General features: G+C 41.3%; 1 protein-coding gene across 2 annotated transcripts in view; it reads left to right on the plus strand.

The window, feature by feature from the left end:
- Nucleotides 1-13638, plus strand: part of KIF26B (kinesin family member 26B) — a 426862-nt gene extending 413224 nt beyond the window's left edge. Inside the window, exons 13-16 of one of the 2 annotated variants that reach the window (XR_012158167.2) lie at nt 4795-4997; nt 6179-6329; nt 8556-8796; nt 11772-13638. Coding sequence is in view for 1 of the 2 variants with exons in the window: in XM_073338289.2 (XP_073194390.1) it covers nt 4795-4997; nt 6179-6329; nt 8556-8704 (503 nt within the window). In the remaining variant the exon portion in view is untranslated. The other variant, XM_073338289.2, reaches the window with a different exon arrangement.
- Nucleotides 13639-16354: the final 2716 nt, after the last annotated feature.

Raw genomic sequence — 16354 nt, forward strand, 5'->3', positions numbered from 1 at the left:
ACCTAGCATAGGGGGCTTGGAGACAAAGAGTCTGTCTCTCCCTGACTTGACTTCTCTCTTTCTCTCTCCTTTCTGTTTCAATAACTTTATTGATATGACAAGGGCTACCGGTGTTGCCAAAGTGAATGCAGGATGGCAGGGCCGTTCTGACAGAGTTGATAGCAAATTTCCCCAGTGTCTCTGTTTTACATTACTGTCTGTTTCTGATCTGGTGGTTCAGTCTGCCATACACTTTTAAAGTCTATTTCTACAGTCTCCCATTATGGAGAAATCCTATAGAAAGTGATATAATTTCTGTAGGCATTTGTTTGTTTTTTGTTTTTGATGATTCTATAGCATTTAATATACAACTGTATCCTTGCCATAAATTTCTATGTGATCTTGCAAACAACCTATAGAAAGGGGGGTCATTTTCCGTTAGATTCTGTGGATTCAGTCCTGGCTCCATTGATGTCAATAGCAAAATTCCCTATGGGTTTTTTGATTTTTCCCTAAGGGTCTTTTCTGCAGTTTTCTCTTCTGCAGTCTCCCCCTTCTATCTGTAGCTTTGTCACGTAGGGTAGCAGTACGCATTGGTCTCTAGGTTAACGTGAATGGTTCATGACCAGGCCTCTTCCTCACAGAACTCCCTCACTGTAATTCATTCTCAAGCACTTAAGTCCAAAGCTTCTCTGAGTGCTCATATTGCCTCTTCTGTTGTGCCAATTGGCAGCACCTCGTTCCCTAGAAAGCAAACAACAAAAGTGCTGGGGACCAGTTAAAAACATCTTTAAAATAATTTTGTGTGTCTTTGCAAGCAGCAGGCTGGGGAGAACCACTGTAGCCCTTCATTTCCAGTCATAGGAAGCCACAGAAAACTGCTTGGGGACTGGACAGCCAGTAAACTATTTATTAGTCTCATTTGTCTCACACCTCTTCCAGTACCTGTCAGGGAATCAGCCCCTTTTCTCAGTTGAGGCCGTGTTGATGTTGCTTTACCATACTGTGATGCTAACAGAGGGAAACAGATATCTAACGGTTAGAGTAGGGGACTGGGAGTCGGGAGATCTGGAGTCTATTCCTCAGTCAGTCCTCCTGATTTTTTCAGGCCCTATTTAAACTACACGGTTACACAAGTGGTGGCCAAGTCATATTACTACATAGTTTATTCTTGCCTATGCAGGCGGAACATAACATGGACTAATCATGCAATAAGTAAATAACTCCACCAGCAGCAGGAATTCTGGGAGCACTAGAGAGATTCACTTTAACCACCACTTGTCTAACCCTACCCAGAGCACGCCTAGATGACACGGCGGTTAAAAAAGCATCAGCCTGTCTAAACCAGTGCTTTCACTGTTCTTGTCACTACACTAACATAAACGGTAACATAGACATAACCTTGTAGCCTGGTCCAAAGCCCACTGAAATAATTGCCATGACATCCACTGACTTTGGTGGTACATAGGCAGGCCCCCTGCAGTTGGGTTTTCTTATTTGTACTATGTTTATTAATAAACCCTTAATAATGAGAGCAAGTAAAAATGCTAATTATTTTTCATGGGGAAAATCTGAAATATATTTGTTTCTAAATTTAATGGGAAAATATTGGGGGGGGGAAGGTAATGAAAAACTGATGGTTTTTTTCAGTTTAAAAAAAAAGGATTTTGCTAAAAAATATCTGGGTTTTGAAAACCAAAACCAGATTTTACTCCCTGAAAACTGAAACAAAAGCCAAACATTTTTACTAAAAACTGAAAATTTGGAGAGAAAAGTTTTTGATTTTTGACCAAAAAAGAGGAAAATTTTGACCAAAATAAAATTTCCCACAAACTTTTTCATTTCTGTTTTTCATTAAAAAATGTTTAGCTAAATTTCCATAGGAAAGGCACAGTGTAAATATTAATACTGACTTACCAATAGTGTATCTTGCACAAACTCACTGGTTTTGTGTTACAGCTTGTGTATAATCTGCCAGTGTTCCATTGACACTTGCATACACAAGTGAAGGCTCCCTGCATGATCTGAAGGCTCCCTGCATGCTTGCATACTATATGAAAAGGAGAATACAAGTCTGTGTCATTGGCGGTTCAAGATTGTGCACCACAGGAGCCCTTGCCTCATTGAGCAGAGTCTTTCCATTGACTTCTATAGGGTTTGGATCAGGCCCATGATGCGCAGAGCAGAAGGTTCGTCTGCTGTCTAGCAAATAGTTCCATGTTATGGAATCACTGTATTTTATCCTTTTCCTTTTCAAAACACCTAGAAAATTCCATACAGAAAGTATATGAAAAAAGCACTAGAGTTGCAAAGTAAACTCTTTATTACTAGAAATACCAAAGTTAAATTTGCACACACAAGCTTAACTCTGCCCCCTTTTGTGTCTGCATTGTGATACACCTTTTTAATTACAGGATAATGCACTGTTTTTTCAGCATGACACCCTGTACCAGGGTTTGCCGGTATAGCTATACCTGCAAAATCCTCTACTGTGGATGCAGCTTCTACCAACAAAAGAGTGTTTTTGCTGATACTGTATAGCTCATACCAGTTCATCAAACACCATGAGCTATCACAGCAAAAGGCCTTTTTTTTACTTGTGTAACTGCCTCTACAATGGGGCTTGCTAGCATACCTATGTCAGTTAATTGTGTGTGTGATATATATATATATATATATATATTCCTAAGCAACACAGCTATGCCAGCAAAAATGTTAAGTGGAGACCAGGCCTGAATGTGTGGATTGGATGGTGAACGAGGAAAGGATGTATAGTGATTGAGGCAGACAGCTGGAGGGGATTGACTGGAGTACAATGAATGAGATGGGGGGGGGGTGCGAATTGAGCAATAAGGGGAAAAAACCCACAACACATTTGGAATAAAGGAACTGCCATGCTGGATCAGATTCATGGTCCATCTAGTCCACTATCCTGTCTCTGACAGGGGCCAGCACCAGCTGCTACAGAGAGAGGTACTAGAAACCCTGAAGTGGGCAGTTATGGAATCATTTGCCCCCTGTTTAAAAGTTTGCTCATGCCCAGAAGCCTGAGGGTTTATATTAGAGCAGCTGCCTTATTCTCCAGGTATCCTGAAGAGAACACAGTTAGTGATCATGTAATTAAAAACTGCTTTGAAATACAGGGGGCAGAAACAAGGTTGCACAGGCAACCTTAATTTGGACATTTCTAGTCATCTGTGTGCTTCATTTTAAAACTGCCTGGACATAGTTTTTGTATGGAAAAGTATTTTAAATTGGGACTATCTAGGGTCCAGGATGGCTGTTTCCAATTTAGAAGCTCTGTAGATTAGCCACAGGTTTTTCACAGGGAAGGTGAATGGTGGGAGAAATGATTCATCAGTGTTTAAAAGTATTCTTTTCAAACCTACAGCCCCCTAAATCAGTGGGACAAGACATGCTTGTTTGCCTATTTTTCTGCTGGTGTGCAAACATTAGTGGAAAATCAGACCTAATTCTGTATTTGCAAATGCAAATACTGGAAGGTCAATAGATTTTTAGCTTTTACCCAAACATCACCTTGCCAGTAGTTTACAAGATATTTACATTGAACTTAAAATGAATGCAGTTTTTGAGGTTCCTCTAAATGATTTTATCTTGGTTTTAAAATAAAATCTGTGCACGATTATGCTGTATCCTTCCCCTGCTGGCACCAGGTTGAGTCTTTGCAGCCAAGAGAGCCAGTGTATGGTTTCATTCAGGCTGCTTCTCTCTCCTCCCCCACAACCTCTCCTGGAAGAACACTACAGTAGCTGTCAGCTAGAAAATAAACCAACCATGTTTCCCTCTCCCCTCACCCTCCATCTGTCTCTTTTACTGTATTAAGCCAGGAAGAAAAATATAGCTGATTCCTTTTTCTCTGCCTGTGTAAGTCTGTCTCTCTCTGTTTCCCATCACCCTATACACACACCTTTCTTGCTTTCTTTCGTCATGAGGTTAGCACCATATTTACTGCAATTAGCAGTACAGTAGCAGCTTTCCACACTGCATCAGCTTTGTCTCTATTGGCCTTTTTTCTAGAACTGTTCAACCGTTGCACTGCCCTCACCAGCAGCGGTGCCGCGAACAGAAACCATATGCAGGGAACTGCTGGTATTTGAACCACTATGGCCTCTCACCATGCAGTTCTGATTATTACTATGTCATTCCTACCACTGCTGCAGCTGCAATGGTGCAAGTGCCCCAGTGCGAGAATTTCTGGAAGAATTCTAGCATGGAAACTCTGGTGGTGAAAACCAAGGCGGAGCACAATTGCTGCAGGGGTAGTTCTACGCTTGTTTCTTTTCAAAGGCACAGATGATAGTTGGGCACCTAGCTCCCATTGACTTTTCATGGAAGTTGGCACAAAGGACAGGTTGGCAGCCATTTGAAATTGTTCCCTAATGGGGGCAGGCTAGCATGGGCTGGCTAGCGTTGTTCCCAGAAAAAAAATCAATCCACACTCGTCAAAGGAACCCGTGGTAAAACCACAGTAGAACATGTCAGGCCAGTTTCACCAGCAGACTCCAACCCTGCTGCAAAAATTTCTGCATGTCAGTAAATGTATGCACATGAGTAAAGCATGCACAGAGGTTTTTGCACATTGGGGCCATCCCGTGTACAGGGTCTTAGTGACTTGGTGCTCTATGTTCAGAGTTAAGAAAACCCAAACCTTCATGTCTTCAGGTTCTCTCTCATTGTTTTTTATTTAAGAGGGTTGACTATATTACGTGTGTGTAGAGGTCTCTTTTGGAGGAGGAGCAGAAATGAGAGGAATTAACTATGCTAACATAACTTGACAATTCATGCACTTTTTAGGGTCTCAGAGACGAAGACTCATCCCGGCTTTGTCACTTGATACAACCTCCCCAGTAAGAAAACCTGCCAACAGCCCAGGGGTCCGTTGGGTAGATGGTCCACTGCGAAGTGCACAGAGGGGGATGGGTGAACCCTTTGAGATCAAAGTCTATGAGATAGACGACGTGGAGAGACTCCAACGGCGACGAGGAGGGGAAAGCAAGGTGAGTGCACCTCAAAGGACTGATTCCCATTTCGATCCTAAAGGCCTGATTCTGAAAGGTGATGAGCAGCTTCTGGGATCTGCTCAACATCTCACAGGATTAGGTTCCAAATCAAAACTCAAAGCTCATAGATGAGCACTGCAAACCAAGCTAGCTTCTTTTATCAGAAACTTCCAGAAACTCACATGCTCAATGATCCTCATCTTGATTGACCTCTGCGCCCTACCACCATCTGTTTGGGAGAGTGAGTGATTGTGCTTTTGCTCATTGTGGCTCTTAGGTGTGAAATTTTCTCTCCCTTGACATCCTCCCAAGCTCATCCCTCTCATCTTCTAAAAAGCATCTGGAAAGTCTAAGAGTCAGATTCTCAACTGGTATAAATTGGTGAAGCACCTTTGAAGTCGATGGAGCTACACTTACCCCAGCTATGGAGTTTTCCATGATAATCTCTCTTGACCTTTGTCGACGACCCTCCCCACCCTTTTTTAATCATGTCACATTATTTGGCTTTTGTTTGTTTTATTGTTGTTTCATAATGATTTAGATTGTACGTTATTTTAAATTGTTGTTCAGCACCCTAAATATCTGATGCTTTCAAAATACAAGTATTAATGATAATGAATTAAGAGTTGGTCAAAAATGCAAATATGTTCACAAAACTATTTCCTCTTTTGTTGAACGTTTTTGAAATTTGATTTTTATCAGCTCTTATTTACTATAGAATTGTAATATTGTATCTATTACTTACATAGCACATAGCTATGCATGGTGGTTTAATACAGCGGGAGATGGATTTCCTACTCTGAGGAGTTTAACTATTTGGTCAAATCCTGATGTCCTTACTTAAAAACAACCAACCAACCTTCTAGGGAAATGAATTGTAGCAACTTTTTTGCTTGAATTAATTTGGATTTCAAGATGTTGCCCATTATTAATAAATTATTATAGCTGCTATTAGCTTTTGCTGCTCTGCCTGTATATCCTAGCCTCGCTTGTGAAGAGCAAACACCAAACCAACCAAACAAAAAATAAAACCACCTATTATTCTGGCCAGTGATTTTACCTGCTTCCATGTTAAGTGGTTTGTAGTTATTATTGACTGGAAAATTGACTGAATCCAGGATGGATTTTTCTTACCCTTTTCACCTATTCTTTCCCTTCTCCTTTTTCCTGGTTGGCAGGAGCTGATATGCTTCAATGCCAAGCTGAAAATCCTGGAGCATCGCCAGCAGAGGATTGCTGAGGTCAGGGCCAAGTACGAGTGGTTAATGAGGGAACTGGAAGTGACCAAACAGTACCTGATGCTGGATCCTAATAAATGGCTTAGTGAATGTAAGGACTTCATTTTAATTGCCTGTATTCATAAGTGCCCTCGGTTTATTTCATTGAGGGGAAGCAGAAAGATTGACTGATGCTGAGGCTGCGATGTAAGCTAGTATATTTGTAAACTAAATTGAACTGATGTGACCTAGGGGCCGGAGTTAGATTGACTGTATTTCTAGAACTGTTTCCCACATAATTCCTATTAAATGTTGACTACAGAGCTGAAAACAATCCTATTCGCCCAGGAGCCGAATACTGGAATGGTTCACCATTGTAATGGTGAATATTGCCCTTGCCATTGCCAGATTAACGCTCATGTGTCTCAGTCCACAGCTCCAGAAAATTAGATTTTTAAATTTCTTTATTTTTTAATTTTTGGCCTCAGACATATATCTGAGTGTATAATGTGTATGTATAATAAATCTACTATCCTTCTGCCAAATAACACTATGAAGCAAATTTGTCTTTTGACTCTAATGGAATTGCATCCAGGATTAATTTGGCCTATTATTTATAGCTAGAAATTGCTAAAGTTCATAGAAGTTTGTCTTAAAAGGAATTCACTATCATAGCCTCAAACCAAGGAAGACTTAAATAAATAAAAATAAAAGCCTAGAAGAAAAAGATTAAAAGAATTGCAATGAACATGCAAAAATCCATACTTGCACACAGATGAGTGACAATCAGGTTTGGTCTACACTTAAAACTTATACCAGAATAGCTGTTTCAGTTAGGTGTGTGAAAAAGCAGACCCCCCTCCCCTCCGGTGCCACAGCAATGCTGACAAAACTCCCAATGTAGACGTGGCTCTGCTGATAGAAGAGGGCTTCTGTCAAAGTCTCTGACATCATTAGGGGAGACGGTGTTCCTGCACCAGCAGAAAAATTCCTTGTGTTGGCATATGCTGCATGTACAGTATTGAGGCTGACAAAGGTATGTGAACTTAGGCTTTGTAGCGTAGACATAGCTTCAGACACTCTAGGGGGATGTGTGTGTGTCTATATCTATTTTAAAAAAATGAATCCAGTTTTATTTGGGGTAGTTGCTACTTGTAATTGTTATAAGCCAATGGGACTTTTGTTGCAGCAGTTGCTTTTGAAAAGTTCTAATTTTCCCTTTGATAAGTGCAGCAGATAACATTACCACAGAATTTGCAGTGTTTGGTACACTTGACAGGGGGAGTCTCGTGAAAGTTGCAAAAATGTAATCTAGTTACCAAGGGCATACACACAGTTTTAAAGGTGACCACTGGAAGTTTGCACAGATCAACATTCACTTAGTCATTTGCTCCGTTGCTTCCATTTCCCATTGGAGAAACAAGGCAATCCTCAAGCATTGTACAGACTCCAGACCTTAGGAGTGAAGTTTAGGTGATGTAGATTAGCCAGATTCCCTCAGATCTACCCTCACCCAGACTACTGCTGTGCAAGGGAATCCAAGCTCTCTTAATATATGTGCTTAGGAGCCATAAAATGTTGCAAGTTAAGTTAGCCCACAACCTACTTTAAACATACGCTTTCCAACATGTAAGACTCACTTACCAATGGGGAAAACAGGTGTAACCAGGTCTAGGAGATTCAAAGCATAAGAAAGTGTAAGGCTCCAAATTCAGCGAAGCACTTAAGCACGTGCCTAAGTCTCTAAATCTATCCCTATTCAGCAAAGCACTTAAGAAAGTCAATGGGACTTAAGCACATGTGCTGAATGGGGATGGACTGAAGCAGGGCATGAGTATAAGGGGGACTAAATCAATGTAAATGGATCTAACTTACCCTACACATCACTTCTGAATTTGGTTCCATAGGGTTCCACCTGTATATTTCATACAGAACCAAGTTAACATGGAAAGTGAAACACACACATTCATGCCTCATACCAATCAATGGAAAGTACTTACCGTGAGCACTGTGGTTGTTATAGAGTATTTGGGGGTGGTTTTCTGGGGGAGAGCATACGGCTCTGTGAAAATGTGGTACGACGACAGTAATCAGTGATTCTGGAGCAGATGGGAGAGCATGACACTAGATGAAGAAACTGCTGTTAATATTTAATATGCTACTGTACTATTTTCACGCTCATTGAATATGAAATGCAGCTTTAAATTAAAATGCAAACCTAGAGTTGATAATATATACAACAGGGGTGGGCTCAAAGGCTTGGGTCAGGCCCATCTGTCCCAGTAATCTGTGCTGGGTTTTGTCCACTGTCCTCACTACCTTATTTCCTTTCTCACAGTTGACCTGGAGCAGGTATTCGAGTTGGATTCCCTGGAGTATTTGGAGGCCCTGGAGTGCGTGACTGAGCGTCTGGAAAACCGCGTCAACTTCTGCAAGGCCCACCTCATGATGATCACCTGCTTTGACATCACTTCCAGACGTCGATAAAGGACCAACCTCAAGAAAATTTCAAACTACTGCCCCCTCCCCTTCCTGCTTCTTTTGAACAGCACCCCAAAGACAACAGAATGAGGATGAAGGTTGGTGTCAAGTTTTGACTGTGTGAGAGAGAAGAGATTTTCTTTATAACACCGAAGAATAGTATAAAAAAAACAAATATGTGATGAACGCAACAACACTGAGACGTAAGGATGCCAATTTCCCTAGCCTGAAAGAGCACTTTTAAGGACATGTTTGTAAATAAGAACTGCTGGCAGAAGTGACTTCTTCCCCTGTGTTAGCTGAGAGAGGGGAAGGGGTGGTTGTAGGATGGACTGCTGTTGAGAGCTTCATAAAAAAAATATTGCAGAGAAAGACTATTTAAGTGCCTTGCAAATCTTTATTATCCAAACATTTATGTTCATACTTTCTTGTGTACATATGGTGCTAGTCAAAGGAAACAAAATCAAACATTTTTGAAATGTATTTACAGCTTGTTTTTTCTCTTGGTGTTTTCTCCTATTTCAGACTTGCTGTTTCTAAGTAACTTGTGTTTGTAGAGATATTTCCTAATCAGTACAGCATATGAATAAATGTTAACTGTCTTTTATCGTTACCGGAGTAAGGCCACTCAAAGAGAACATTACCTCTCCCAGATGGTTCGAAAACTGTTTCTGGCAGTGAGTGAAGTTAGATTGCACCCTCTTTGCTCTTAAAGTGCTTTATCTGTTAAAGAACATTGTGAATATTACTGTTGGTAGAGTTTTACATGGTACCATGGAAGAGGAGAAAGAAAACTATTGCAAAATAACTACTGCAATATGTGTTTCATTTGATGTAACTCTACCATTTGTTCTCCTTTTTGATATACCCTTAGCCTTGTCCTGGTGATGCCAGAGTTATGGCTGACAAGACACCTTCCTCTCAAACCCCTATTTTCAGGTGCTAATAACTTTCTGGAAAATTACCCTTTAAACTGAGGTTCTCATGCTTACCAGTCCAAAACTGAATGATTTTTGGGGGGGGGGGTGTGAAATATCTGGTGACATTTAATTTGATCATTTCTTGAGTTATCCCATTTTTAAAACATTTTTCATCTGCTTTTTTTCTGTGATGGATCATTCCACAGTCAGGGCTATAACTGAGGGGCACTTGCTCGGCTCAGTTGTAATTGTTCAAGAAGTAAACACACCTTATAAATGAGTGGACATATCATTTTGGGCATGGAGTGTATGTCACTTTCCATACCAAATTAAGTGCCAAATCTTAGTCCCACTGATGCCAATGGGTCCAGCTCTGCATGTGCGAAGAAATGCTGTTGTATTTATTTCAATGCATATATGAGCACTTCTATTTTATAACACACTGAATTATTTGGCACAGGTTTTTTTGTTTACTGAAATGAGCACACACACAAATTCTGCTCTCAGTTACACCTGGACAGCCTTGGGCATATGTAGTCAGTGGAGTTATCTGGGAGAAAATAAGGGCAGAATTTAACCTGTATTCCGATATGCCTCGAATCACTGGTTTAGAAACTCAATCACATTCTATATATAATACCTCCTTTATTAGCTATGGGCCTCTTAATGTCCCGGGTGAAGTGCCCATTGACTTCAGTGGTGCAGGTTTGGATGTTGATTCTGCAGTGAACTCCATGCAAGGGGAGCTTTGCACAGAGCCCCGCCTACATAAAGCTCTTTCCAGGATCAGGGCCTTAGGCTGAAAGCTCCTTGGGACTCAGGATGTCTTACTTTGTGGGCCTGATGCTTCCTGGACACATACAGGACACGTACAACATCAAGCCCTTTGTTTGTAATACATCAAGCAAACTGATGGCACTAAGCAAAGGATTAATAAATAACAGAAAACTCTACACATGCGCATGGAACAATTACTGTGGATTTCATAAACTGGAGATTCCTAACGTGTGAAATCCCAGCTATTCTGTTGTATTACTCTAGCGTTATGCACTTGCGTAAACTCTGTGCATCAAACACAGAGCAGGGACTGGCTGGGAAGCATAATTATTCCTCCGTTGAAAACCAGTTGCATAATGTTGGTATCTTGTGTGTGTACACAATGGTGTTAGGGAGCTACAGACAGATTATAAATGGAAAGCAGTATGTTAAAAGCTAGCAAATACTGGATGCAAACAAAGTGATAGGCTGGCAAATAGTAAACACAGAGAACATGTTAATACCTGACATCTGACTTGGTAAGTAGACTGCATTGTCCTTTTGGCCCCAAACTTTCACATATTGTCACATTTTGCAGATCACTTGTATGGATTTAAGCTTCTGTACATCATTTTTCATCACCGGGGTGTGCACAATGTCAGCTACATAGTACAGTCCCTGTTACCTGCAATATTTAGGCTCAGTGATCATGAAAGTTACTGTCTTGAATGCTATGACCATATGTTTAGCAGTGTTACAGCTGTAGATTCTAAGACATTACAAAGAAGTCTTCCATTTATCTAACATGTTTGCAGTATTGCTGTAGCCATGTAGGATATGAGAGAGACAAAAGTGTTGAGGTAGTGTCCTTTATTGGACCAAGTTCTGTTGGTGAAAGAGATGAGCTTTTGGGCTCCACAGAACTCTTTTTCAGGTCTGAGTTTCCAGCTCTGAAGAAGAGCTCTGTGGAGCTTGAAGGTATCTCTAGCAATCCTTTTAAATGATATATTATTTACTAGCTTAACTTCGTTAGTCACAATAGGCTACATTCATCCTTTATGTAGCTCCAATGAAGTCAATGCAGTTGCATCAAGGATGAATTTGGCCTATTGTAGTATTTATTTGCTGTGTAATCACAGTGCTTACAAACATTTTACTTATGGGACAAAGACTTAGTTAATGAGGATGAACAATTCCACCACACATCAGTATTGTATGCTAAAATATATGGTCATTTCTTTGTAGAATATATGGACCTGCTTCAAGCTCTACTACTGTACTTTTGAGAATTAATGCATAAAGGGGAATGAAAATCTGCCACATGTTTACATCTGAAGCTGCAGAATTTCTGCCTGGGTGAAAATAGCTTTTTATTTGCCTCTATTTTTATATTTCAGATATCATTCCAAGACACAAAATGGATCATTCAGAAATATTTATTACCTTATTACTGGAAGACCCAAAAATTCTACAAGCCGCACCCTGGCAATTCCACACTTTTTAGCAAGTGCCAACATAAATGCTATTCTTACTTTCTACTGTCCTTTTAAAATCAAGGTATCTTACTTCTCCATGTGCAACTTAATAGAATGCCAGGATTTGCATACTGGAACATCTTTTCAAATGAATGGAATGACAGGATGTGAGAAGCACATCCAGACAACTAGCAGTTGAATGTAGCAACGTTGGCTGTAATTAGGTTTCAAAGTGAACATTCCGTTAACATGAATGGGAGGTGGTCACAGTTCTCTAATTTCAGGTCTCAAAGTGAGGACTGAAAAAGACATCAAGGTACTGGCTTACATTGCCATGGCTGTCCAATGCACTGTAAGGACAAGACATTTTGGGTCTAATTCTGAAATCGCTTACCCACACAAACATAAATAAAGAGGTAGTGGAGGTATATGAGTTTAAGATCAGACCAGGGCTTTTCTTAAATCAAAACCAGACTGAAAACCCTTGACTTAGAGGGAGTTTGAATCTGATCTGAATGTGGACAGCTCAGCTGGTCCCCTATGTTCTATAATAATGGGCCACATTAAAAACCAAGATCCAAGTGGGAGAGGACTTTGTGGAAGGCTGGAGTGATCACTTTAGATACTGGAGAGCACAGCAAAGGTTATGGAAAACCTGGTATTTTTGAATAATTCATTCAGTTGTAAGCAGTGTTCCCACTAATTTTTCCATCCATGTGCACCACCAGTAGAAACCAAAAACCTAATAAATATATTTTTAAAAAGTTACCATAGGATAATTTCTCCAACCAGGACAGGTTAGGAATTTTAGAAATCACTCCTCAAAGAATTAAATTTAAGCATGAGAGAAATAAAAATTATGAAATGCACAGACCAGTCAAAAAACTAAAATAACACACTTTGAAAGAAGTATCAAGAAGTACCAACAACAATAAAACAAGTATGTGTGAAAGACAGAGTGTGTGTGTGTGTGAGAGAGAGAGCGAGAGATGCGCATTGCCCCTTTAAGTAGATCGGGCACGTTTAGACACAGCAGCAGCTGGCCGCAAGCTCCGTCCTAAGCCCAGTGGTGTGCCCCGCTCTGTGGAGATGGGGTACAAGGGCCGGGGGGAGGGGGCATTTGGACATCAGCACTTCCTGACCCCCTCCCCTCTCAAGCAGGAGGCTCCCGGGAGCAGCATGGGAATGGCGGGAGGGACACCTGAAGTATACAGCACTTGATAGCCTGCTGGGGGGCTGCCCAGCTGCGCAGCTTAGAGAGAACTTAGACTGTAAGCAAGGATTACGTGGAGGAAATGTAAGCGAAAACTGATACTGGTCCTGTCCTTTCCTAAAGCAATACTGTACGGTTATAATGGGCTTGAGTCACCTCTCATCTACAGAGCCATAACAGAAGAGCAACTCCATTAAAGTCACTAGAGTTACAGCTGTGTAAAAACTGGTTGAGGAAAAGGAGAATAAGTCTCCTTGTAACTTCTTCAAGTGCCCGCTGACTTACTGCACGGCCAGTCGTAGAAATGGAGCGGAGTCTTCTTCTCTTTCCTCTCCTCGTGTGACACAGCTTGATCCTCCAAGGCCTCTATGGCCTAGAACAGAGGTGGGCAAACTATGGCCCACAGGCCGTATCTGGCCCACGGGACCGTCCCGCCCGGGGAGGCTAGCCCCGGGCTGTCCCCTCTCCAGCACTCTGGGCTGCGCAGCTGCCAGTCCTGGTACTCTGAGCAGCATGGTAAGGGGGCGGAGGGGTTGGATAAGGGGTAGGAGGTCCTGGGTGGCAGTCAGGGGACAGGGAGCAATTGGATGGGGCAGCGCTCAGGGGACGGATAGACGTGGGAGTCCCAGGGGTCCTGTCAGGGGGCAGGGGTGTGGATAGGGGCTGGGGCAGTCAAGGGACAAGGAGCACGGGGGGGGATTGATAGGGGGTGGGGTCCCAGGCAGGCAGTTGGGGTAGGGGGGTCCCGGGAGGGGTGGTCAGGGGACAAGGAGCAGGGGGGTTGGATGGGTGGGGAGTTCTGAGGGGGGCAGGAAGTGGGATGGGGAGGGGGCCAGGCTGTTTGGGGAGGTACAGCCTTCCGTACCCGGCCCTACATACAGTTTCAGAACCACAATGTGGCCCTCAGGCCAAAAAGTTTGTCCACCCCTGGCCTAGAACAATTCTGAGCGTCTTGCCTGTAACCTCTGAACCCTCTGTACATCCTTCCTCTAACTTCCAACTAGACAAATGCTAGAGGATTCAGAAGTGCAACTGCAATATCATTTTCCTATGAATGAGAGATGCATAAAAGGTTCATAAGGGTCTTTTCTTCCAACTCTCTGCATGGGAATTAGTGGTGTATGCAGGGTCTTTCTTTAATATTTATTCCATAACATGGTTCATTCAAAAATAGCAACTATAACCCTAAACCTGCAGTCTGAACTCTGTGACAGTTGAAAGCCATGAACCACTTGTTACAAATGGGTCTGATTTTGCGGGTTAAAAGCAACAGTGGAATAAAGATATGTGTATTCACACAGGCAGACTCATACAGAGACATGATATGATGGAGCAGGGTAGTATAAAGGTTTTATCGCCTGGTTGTTCACAGACGTAAGTTATGCAGTTCACTGTAAGGAATATGCCACATTTTATAGAAAAACTCAGATGTGAAACATTTTAATTGGACCTATTTTTTTCCACCAACCCATAAAGCCAGGCTGCCTTAATTCCCATGTAGAGGCCCCTGAGTGAAGGAAATTTTAAAACCTACAAAAATGATCCAAAAGAGCTTTTCTATATGTCAGGGTGTCATGGATTTAAGGTCAGATATCTTACAACCACCAGTGTTAAAAGCACTAGTGTACATAGCAAGTTCAAGCCTGAAATCTTTGCTCTCCAATAAGATTAAGCTTGTCTGTCTAGCGCTGATGGTTTGTAAAATAGTAACCTTAAGCTTCTGACTTGAAGCAGATTGAATATAGTAAACATGAATCTTTTAAATCAGTGGTTTAGCACAATGGCGCTCAACCTTTCCAGACTACTGTACCCCTTTCACACATCTGATTTGTCTTGCATACCCCCAAGTTACACCTCACTTAAAAACTCCTTGCTTACACAATCAGACATAAAACTACAAAAGTGTCACAGCACACTGTTACTGAAAAATTGCTGACTTTCTCATCTTTACCATATACTTATAAAATAAATCAACTGGAATATAAATATTGTACTTACATTTCAGTGTATAGTATACAGAACAGTATAAGCAAGTCACTGTTTGGATGAAATTTTAGTTTGTTCTCACTTCGCTAGTGCTTTTTATGTAGCCTGTTGAAAACTAGGTAAATATCTAGATGAGTTGATGTACCCCCTGGAAGACCTCTGAGTACCCCCAGAGGTACTCATACCACTGGGTGAGAACCACTGATATAGCAGATCTGTGTTTGGGGGACAGGGTGGTTTTTGAGGCTGCTAAGAAGTTTGGGATGATGGAAGTAATTCTCATTGTGATGGATTGGTGGGCATATGATTTCATACATGAGCTGATGGATGACTTTCCTTGTTTCTTATCTACCACAATCTATTTCTGTCCCCTTAAATAAAGGCACAAATTTAGGGCAAAAAAATCCTGCTCCTACTGAAATCAATGGGGTTTTTGCCATGGACGTCAATACAAGCAGTACCTTACCTACAATTTAATGTTTGGGGGGTTTTTTTGCTAGTAAAAGGGCCTATGAAGTAGCACTCAACCAGAGCTGGCTGATGCCCTGTATTTAGGGTTTGAAACAAATTTCAAAACAGCCACAAGGTTGTGAATGATTTGTCAACTCATGCTTAATAATCCCTGTCTGTTCCATTTATACTGAACTCACCATAGGGTTATCTGAGAACCTGAATAGCCACAGACACCCTAGAAAATAATAAACCATTTTATTTTATTGACACTACCTGGTCTTCTTTCGCCCCTCGCCAGAAAACAAATCAGTTTCACTTTTTTTTTTTTTAAAGCATCATAGCAAAGCAACCTTTTCTGATCTAGCTCCCACTGAAGTCACTAGATCTTCCACTGAGAGCAGCTCAGGCCTATTGATGATGTGGACTTCAGGCTGATCATTTTAGGTGATTTTGACACAGCAGGAGAATTTGGGGTGATTCTGTTTTATCTAGGAAAGGCAGTATTCAAAGCAAAACATTAGATATGGGTGATTGTCTTTGAAACTAACTTCAAAACACTCCCAGAACAAACATTCTTTGAGTGGTCCTACTCAGATATTGAGCAAACTTCATAATAATGGTAATAAAATGGTGCTTGAGGCAGTTTCAGCTATACCTATATTACATATATGCTATATATGGATGTATTCACCCTATAGAGCACGTGTGTGTGTGTGTGTGGGGGGAGTATTTACATATAAAACACACACACACATTATGTATACATAATTATTAACTTTTCTAAATTTTAATTCCTTCCTTTCCGGTAGCTGAACTGCTGGTAACTAACTAACATCTACATCATATTCTATGT

Source organism: Lepidochelys kempii, chromosome 3 (genome assembly GCF_965140285.1).
Source record: "Lepidochelys kempii isolate rLepKem1 chromosome 3, rLepKem1.hap1, whole genome shotgun sequence".
Taxonomy (NCBI): Eukaryota; Metazoa; Chordata; order Testudines; family Cheloniidae; genus Lepidochelys; species Lepidochelys kempii.